Genomic DNA, 8,889 nt, shown 5'->3' with positions numbered 1-8,889 from the left:
TCCGCTGATGAATCTCTCCTGGGGTTTTTGACTCAACTGGTGGACCTGTAATCCTGGGTGCTGTGTGTAGGTTGTGGCTGGTGCGTTGACATGCTCAGGTAGCTCGATTTTGTTGCAGGGATCGTTAGCAGACCGATGATCATTGGAGGATGTATGAGACAGTCCAGGAAATTCTTGTTTAGGGGGCTGTGGTGTTGGCTTCATCTCCAAATCAGAGTCAACTGGCAGCCCTGTTGTGACATTCAGGATCTCCCACTAACCTGCTTTAATCCATTTCCCCAAGATTATGTTTTTATTTTCTTCCCCTGCCTTGGCCGTGGCTGCTCAGAAGTCATTCCTTACAGCATGATTGTTATTCTTTTCCCAATTTTACTGCAAAAAGCTTTTATTTTTCTGAGAGGAACAGGATCAAAAAGAACCTCGAGAGGTCATGCAGTCTCGCAGCAGAGTGGGGCAGCTGCTGACCAATATTTGTCCAACTTGTTTTTCAAAATACTCCGTGACAGGGACTGCTGAGCCTCAATGAGCTTTCCCAGGGCTTCACTGACTTCACCACTCTAGGATAAGCTGTTTGTGGTGGGGCTGAAGGATTTTTTTTGGTGCTGCCTTGCACTTCTCATCCTGAGTCAGCCGCCGCCCTGTTTTGCATCCTGTAAATACAGAAGAGAAAGGCAGTGCCTCGTGGAAGGGCTTGCCATCTAAGTGCTCAAAAATCAGAGCCCGTGAAGTATTTGGAGCAGACCTGATCTGTCTGCATATGTAGGTCAACAATTGCAGTGAGGATGTGATGTTCTTGTATGTAAAATACAGAGAAGATCATCCGTGCACTACAAAGTGCATATGTCCCTGCTGAGTCACCAGTCCAGGCTGTTTCTGCAACCATTTCCCACCGCTGAATGCTATTTTCCAATCTCGCCCATTGCTTGGGGAGACCTGAAGGATGTGGGATGGGAAATAGCTGGTGTGGTCCATCCTGCTGGTGTAGGGTAGACCATTATAGGAGACCTGCCATGGAGGAAGGCATGCTTTTTTTTTGCTATCTCCCTGCTCCAAATTAAAAAGGTTGGTTGCATATGCTGCCTTCATAGTGCTGTGGCTCCCAGGGTAGCGGGTCAGTACAAGTCCTTGCAGGTCTGGCTGCAGCACTGGGCTTGCTCTAGCAGAGAAGTTGTTTCCACCACGTGCACTAGCTCAAGTGTAGCCTGAGTTTTGTGCCCTGCTACCAAAGGCAGGTCACAGAAAGCTCGAACCCACGGTCACCCCTGGAGCATTTCCTATCAGTGTCCCCCATAGCTAAGCTGATTAAACCCAAAGCTCAGGCTCCAGGTTGCAGGCCTGAACTTGCCTCCATCGTTTAGTTTCAAGTTGGCAGCTGTAGCTTGAGCCTGCTCTTGGTGTGAAGAGGTGCGTGCCACTGTTCACAAGAGCATGTAGGAATAGGACAAGGGGTAATGGTTTTAAAACTAGAAAAGGGTAGATCTATGTTGGTTATTAGGAGAAGGCTCTTCAATATGAGGGTGGTAGATCACTGGAACAGGTTGGTGGAGGCCCCATCCCTGGAGATAATTCAAGGTCAGGCTTGATGGGGCTCTGAGCAGCCTGATCTGGTACCAATGACCCTGCTCACTGCAGAGGAGTTGGACAGGATGAGCTTTAAAAGTCCCTTCCCACCCAATACATTCTATGCTTCTATAAAGTACCAGGCTGATCTGTGGTTGTATTGAGGCTTTAGCTGACACTTGATCCTTCCAGGAGCTTGAAATGTATCCCTTATGCTTGAACCCTTCACTTGCCTAATTTTTTTGGGAAAAAAATGCATCACAGATTGATACAGCTGAAATAGCAAGTGGCTGGATGCCGTGTGTGCTGTGTGTCAGAGGTGGAGACCACAAAGTGAGGAGGTTCCTCCCACCAGCCCCTAACCGAGGTGTGCCTTTCCCTTACAGCCCACACGCTCGTCTGCTTTTCGTGCTCCGATGCATCCTCCAACTGGGCCTGCCTGAAGCCTGTCAAGTGCGGGGAGAATGAAAACCACTGCGTGACGACGTACGTCGGAATGGGCATCGGTGAGTGGTGACAGGACCTTCTTCTGCCCCTCTTGGCTGTTCTCCTGGGTCTCTGAACTGCAGGAAGGCTTTTCTTCCTTTGGCTGGAAAAAGAGGGGAAAGTTCTCCTTAGCAGCTGAGTGTCGGACCATCCTGAGGGAATTTTTACAAGGGATGTGCCGCCAGACACAGTCACGTTATAGCCCACGTGCCTGTGCTGATGCCAGGAGTCCGAGGGGAATTTTGGTGTGGGGGTGGGGAGAGGTTACTGATGAATTAGTGAAAGGGTGGAGGATGCTGCAGGTTTCCTCTGCAGTAAGTTTCAGGGTTGCCCTTCCTGCTTTTTGCCCTGTGTTTGGGTTGTTCATCCCTGAATCCCACCTTTGCTTCTTCATTCTCCCTGGATGGGGTGGGCTTGCCAGGATGGGAGATGTGCAGGTTTCCTTCCTAAGTGCCAGGAATGGTCTGTGCTTCCCGGCTGCTGCTCCTAGGGAAGCAGGCTGCTCTGGCAAAACTCCTGGAGCCATTGCAGAGACCAGAACCCAGCCTGGCTTGCCTTGCTCTGTCTTGCCAGGAGGGAGGGATGTTGCATGCTCGAGTTGCACGGTCTGCAATGTGGGCGGCTGGTGCATGCAGAAATGGAGGCTGGGAGCTTTTATAAACCTGTCGCCTTAGAACAGTGGTAATGGTTTCCTGTTTACTGCTGCTAAATGTCTGTTGTGCCTCCCTCACAGCCGGTGCTCAAAATGCAGCCTTTGCTCTTGAGTGCCTCCCCCCGTGCTCTATACGCCCCATGCTGCCCATCTTACTGAAGGAGTCCCAGGGTCAAGCTGGAGTGGGATTTTTGGGATTATTCACTGGAGCTGTAGTGGCCAAACTTTGGCAGACAGCCTGGAAGGGTTGTCTCTGGGGTGTTGCATGGTTCCTAGGGTCTGTTGGGAGGTTATCACGGGTGTTCCTTGAAGTGCTGGGCTGGCTGAGATTACTGTCGTAGCCTGACGCTGAGAAGCACTTCGTCCTCTCCATGCTGCCTGTGACCCCTTGGCTATTTCAGTTCTGTTATTTCCTTTGCCAAACAGGTGATCTGAAAGCTGAGAAACGTTCTAAACTCTTCTTCTTTTGCTTTTCTTCCTTTCTCCCCACCCCGACCTAAATTCAGGTAGCAAGTCCGGCCAGTCCATCTCCAAAGGATGCTCTCCCATTTGCCCCAGCGCTGGGATTAACCTGGGCATAGCGGCTGCCTCCGTTTACTGCTGCGACTCCTTCCTCTGCAACATCAGCGGTTCCAGCAGCGTGAAAGCCAGCTACGCGGTCCTGGCCTTGGGCGTCCTCGTTAGCTTCATCTACGTCCTCAGGGCTCGCGAGTGATGGGGCTGGCCGAGGGAGACCTGTCTTCCACGAGCCATCGCAGGTCTCATTAGCCAATATCTTCTCTGTTGCTGTCTGCAAGGACATCTTCTACTTCTCAGCAGGCTTCCAAGGTGGTTGTTCCCCAGACTTTATGCTCTTCCAGCATCGGAGACCTGGGCGGTTTGGCCAAGCTGTTCTCCTCTTTCTGTGGACATACCCCACTGCACTCTCACACCTCCTTGCCAAAGGTGGATCGTTTTGGAAGGTTTTCTGCTTTTATACCTAATACTTCCCCTCCCCCCTCGTTTCTAAAGTTGGTTAAAACAAGGCTGGGAGTCACCGATTAACCCCAGACACCATCTGGTCAAGTGTTCAGACGTTCCTGCCTCTCACCTCCATGGAGGTGCATGGTACCAGCGTCCCCCCAGCACGTGAGTGGTCTGGGCACCGGGAATGCATGACCCAAAGGGAGACACATTCCCAGCCCCTTCAGCTGCAGTCTCTTTTTATAAAACCGTTTCACTTCTTCCAATCCTGGCCTGACTTTTCTGGAAAACAAGTGACGTGTACCTTGTCCCTCTGAGCTCTGTAAGCGCCAGACCTGAATAAACATGCTCCTGTTGTTACCTGAGATGGGACGTGTGCTCTGTGTGTTTCCTTGCTTCAGACAGAGAGATTAGAAACGCTCTTCGAAGAAACCCAAATATTATGCCCGGCATGAGGGGCTCTTACCCTCTCAAGCGGCTTTTGAATGCTTCATCTCAGCATTCCTTCCTGTTAACCTCTGAGGAGCAAGTCCATCTTCTCCTTGTCCTTGTCCTTTCTGATAAACACCCTGGGCCAGCTTGTTTTGCCTCTCTTGGGAATCGCCTTTTCCAGGTGCATTTTAGTGAAAAATGCCAGTTACTGGGGTCTGAGTCAACCCCATGACTCCTAACGGAGCAAGCACACTGGGAACAGGACTTCTAAAGATTTGTCTGCGTATTACAAAGACTTGCTGCCTCGATTTCCCCACTTTGGACTTGTGATGGCAATAGACAATAACATCGATACCTAAATGATCCAGGGCAACAGGTCTGCTTGCAAAATTTAGTGAGGTCAGAGGCAGAGATTATCAGTACTCAGATCTTTAGGTTCAACCTGCAATCCCCGGCTGATGGTGCACGTGGACTGCGGAAGGTGACTTCACCACCAAACCTGCCACTCCTGCTGTCCTTAATAACCCAGGATCTCCACAGGTCTTCTGGCAGCATTGCTCCTGGAAGTTCTCAGCCGTCCCATGGGAGATGTGTCTTCCTGCCATCTCTTCATCATGGTGGTTTCCTGCCTGCTTTGCCTACTTGTGGACCTGCTAAACACAAGCCAAATTTGAGCCTTAAACTGTTGGGTGAAAGCTTGCTGTCACTTCCACCGGTCAAGCAGAGGTGCACAGGGCTTTTTTTTTCCTCTTCTAGCAGCAAAAACCAGGTGTAGCACTGGCACTCTTTAGCCATGCCCTGCTTGTATGTGGTTCTCCTATTTTGTGTCCAAAAAACCAAACAAAAGCCTCCCAAGCTGCACACACTGCTCAATTATACCTCTACCCCCACTTAAATGAGTGATGAACAGCTTCTTTTGAAAAGATGTGTGCAGATGTATAGAAATACTTGCAACAAAAGTGGTTATATGTTTTTTCCTCCTCCGTCTCCCCATCTTTTAATTAAAATGACACAGATGGTAATGACAGCCTTTGCAACAGGAGGGACTGGTCACTGTGACGTGACCTGCAATTAGTTGATGGGTTTGGTAAGAATGTACCACACTTGCTCCATTGTCTCATTGGATCTGAGATGTGCCTTCCTCTGGTTAATGCATCCTCCCTCACCTGCTGGGACCTCCAGTGGGACCGCAGGGCTCGAGGTGAGCCGTGAACCTCTGCTATGCATGTGTAGCACAGGGAAAATTGGGGAGTAAAAATTACAAGAAATGGGGTTGATATTCCCGAGCTTCCCTGTGCCTGAGCTTTCCTCCCAAGAGGGTTAGAAACTTGGTTTCCAGGGTTAATTTGTTCTTTGCCACTTGCTATGAGTAGATACTGTAGACCCTGTGGGATTGCTGCAGATGGGAGGGACGGAGATGCCCTGGAGTGAGACCAAGGCAGCACCCAGAGTGCCCTACCTTGCAGGTAATGGAGCTGTAACTCTTCTAGCCACCTGCTGATAGGGTATCTTTGTTTTGGACTCAATTACCCTTGCCACACCCCTTCTATGAGCAAAGAGAGAAGCTTAAAAAGCCATCAGCATAGCTGTGTCCTAATACTTGTTCATGCCTTTACGAGGCTCTTGAGGATGCCACACTGGACAACCCCATGGGCTAAAGCTCTGAGCAGGGTTATGGGACCTGGTTGCCACCTCCAGTGACCATCCCCTTCCTATTGGTGGTTCAGAGTTTGTTGTGCAAACGACTTGGTTATGCAAGGAGTAAGGGCTGGAGGGAAGAACATTCAGCAGGCTACTTACCCTATACAAATAACAAGTTATATTAATATAATTGCCAGGGGACAGGGTCTGAAGGTAAATTCACACATGTTCTTGAGCCTGTAGGTGATGAATAGGTTGCATATAGAGATTTGATTTTTTTTCTCTTCAGTCTTTTTCTCTCTCCTGATGTACTATATTCCTCTACACTTAGTATATGGAAGAAGATATACTTAGTTTTTCCTTTCAAACACATCTGGCTATCTACCATGTCCTTGGTAGATGTATGTATATTTGAGAGAGAGGGAGGGTATGACAACTTGTCAAATGCAAGAGAAGTTATTCAACATTTTAATCCCAAGCATCATATGATCAGTTCTGCCAACTCTTGTCCTACTATAGATATTTTTTTTTTGCCCTTGAATCTCCAGCACCAGAAATCGTGTAAAAAACTCAGCTATTGTAAAGCCCAGGGGTGAAAGGCCTGAAAATGTGCAACTGTATTAATTAAAAACATTAATAATAAGAGGAAAATAAATATCAAGAACCCAGCATTTACAGAGCATTAAAGCTGGTGGCTTGTTAAACCAAGAACCTGATTTGGAACTTGAGGGCCATGGTGGGACAACCGTTAAGTGCTTTGAATGTGTTTACTTGGACTGTGGAGTTAGAGGTCAAAATCTCAACAGAAAAACCAGATCTTCACCTTTTCTGACAAGATGAGAGGTTACAAGGAGAGGCAGCTTTTACAGGAAGAGTTTTTACTGGAAAATGAGCTTAAGTCAAATACCTGCCCATTTTGGAGCATGTGGATTGGAAAATGGTTTCTGTGCTTCCATCCTGGAAATTACTGTATTTCAATGGCAGCTGCTGCCATCTATCACTACGCCAACATTGCAAGGGCTCTCATTTTTGGGTATTGTCTCTATGTGCTCAAAGCTTACTGTGGCACCAGCCCTTTTCTGCTCAGGGTCACTGGGTTTGCCATTTGCTAAAAAGGACACAAAATGAACAAAGTTCTTCCAGTTGTTTTTGAATTATTTTTTTTTTTGAAGAAGTGCAGAATTTCTCCTTTACAAAAACACAGACCTGATGTGAATTCCTTGCACAACCAGCCAGAACAAATAAAGCCAGTTGCTTAATCGTTACTCGAAGGATCTACATCGTTACCCAAAGGATGTCCTTGCTTGGTGTTAATTTACTCAAGTTACTGGTTGTTTGAAATGACTTGCCTCTCAGAGATCCTATTTGTGATGAAGGTGGCCATGGTCCCACCACCCCTGTGGGGAGCCTGGGAGCTCCAGTCCAGGTGGCTCTGCCTCCATGCTGGAGTGAAATACAGGCATCCATGGTCCCCAGTCTCTGGGAAAGGCAGATACGGTGCACATCTGGATGCTTGGATGTTTAGGGCCCTATCACAAGCCCTTTTCTCCTGTGAACCCAGTGCTGTGCTTTCACTGCCATCCTCAATGGTGAGATGCAGTGGGTTTCAGCTGTTTGGGATGAAGATGGCTCTGAATCCTTCCTTGATCCTGGAGGAGTTATTTCACTCCTGGAAAGCTACTGTCTGAGGCTATCAAGCTGGAATGGGGATAGACACACCCGATTTTGCCTTTTGGGAGCCTCTGTGGTGCACAAGGAAGCAAAGCCCTAGGTTGGTCCTGCCATCTACTGGCTTTGAACGGACCTGGTAGAGATGCTTTGAAGCCCAGATCTCACAAGGCAAGAAGGATCTGTTAATACATGATATCTCGAGTAGGGAGACAAGGGTGAGCTACCTGTAACCAGATAATTGCATGCAAAGCAGAGAATCAGAGGCATGAGAGACAGATTGAATGTTTTAATTTGTCCAGCTTTGCTCTCATAGTATAAATTGAGAAATGAAAGGTTTAACTGTCTTCCCAAGTCCAGCATTTTCCAAGGGAACAGTATTTCCAGCCCAATCTCCACTGTTTCATCAAAACTGAAACACTTCATGAAAATATAATAAGGCCAATAAAGTGTTGCAGAAAAAGTATTGACACATTTTATTTCAGCTGTGTTTGTCGATCTCATTTCACTGAGATGGTTACACTGAAATGTTGATTTTACTAATACATATAAGTGAGATTTGTAATTGTGTATTACCTTTATTGTAACAAAATAAGCAGAATAAAGAAACATCAATTTCTTTAAATATATTAACGTAAGTATAAATGTAGTGTATGTTACATATTGTTTCTTATACTCTAATAAAAATATATGGAATTAATAAAAAAGGTACACTTGGAACAAAGTTTTTTTATGGTTCTGCAGATATTGGAGATATTACCTCTTGCTTTGAGTGAAAAGAATTGGATTCAAAGCCCAAGGCTGGGGGTTGCAGACCGGTCAAAAGGAGGAGAGACATGAGACTGAGCCTAGAGACTATAGGGAGGGATAAATTCATACATGCCATCTCAAGGCCATTGGAGTCTCTTCCTGGTGATGGATAAAGAACAGGGATTGTCTTTGCCTTCAATAGCTGTGGTTATAAATATTGTTGACTTGCCCGTGACCCTACTGGGAATGGAAATGGGATTTGCCCTTTGAACTCATGCTCTTTCTTGTTGGAGAGGGCGGCTATTTTGGGCACATGATGGCCCCTGTGTGGGTGTCTGTGGGCAGCTGCTCCTTTTCTTGAGCTGCCTGGGGCTACACTGCTGCAGGGGCTGCTCTGGGCCCTCTTCTGCCCGCGGACAGATGCACACACAGACACATGGTCATGGGGCTGGTTGCTCTGGAGACTCCCCCCTGCTCTCCTGAACTGAGGAGCATTCATGCTGCTTTGCGAGGATGTGTCATTCTAATTTTTGTTTAAAGCTTTATTATTTTGGGGAGCTCAGTTGGATCTCGTGGGAGAAGGAGATTATGTTCTCTGGGGAATGTGAGATAAATGCAGAACAATAGCGATGGGCTCTCAGGAGTTTCCTAGGAACAGCTAGAGACTGAAGCAAGGACATAAAAGTATCTTTCCTTTTCTCTGAATAACCCCAGCCTGGATTAGCTCCTTCCTGGGA

At 47.4% G+C, this 8,889-nt stretch overlaps 1 protein-coding gene across 1 annotated transcript; it reads left to right on the top strand.

Moving 5' to 3' along the window:
- Positions 1 to 1,946: 1,946 nt before the first annotated feature.
- Positions 1,947 to 3,434, top strand: LOC104543566 (lymphocyte antigen 6E; the record flags this gene model as incomplete). The annotated part of the gene is made up of 2 exons (XM_010188208.1): positions 1,947 to 2,066; positions 3,205 to 3,434. Coding segments are annotated over 2 exons (329 nt in total), but the record flags the coding sequence as incomplete, so codon positions are not given.
- Positions 3,435 to 8,889: the final 5,455 nt, after the last annotated feature.

This window comes from Mesitornis unicolor, unplaced genomic scaffold, assembly GCF_000695765.1.
Source record: "Mesitornis unicolor isolate BGI_N332 unplaced genomic scaffold, ASM69576v1 scaffold7987, whole genome shotgun sequence".
Taxonomy (NCBI): Eukaryota; Metazoa; Chordata; class Aves; order Mesitornithiformes; family Mesitornithidae; genus Mesitornis; species Mesitornis unicolor.
The sequence above is the reverse complement of the archived record's forward strand: the minus strand, read 5'-3'. Positions and strand labels throughout refer to the sequence as shown.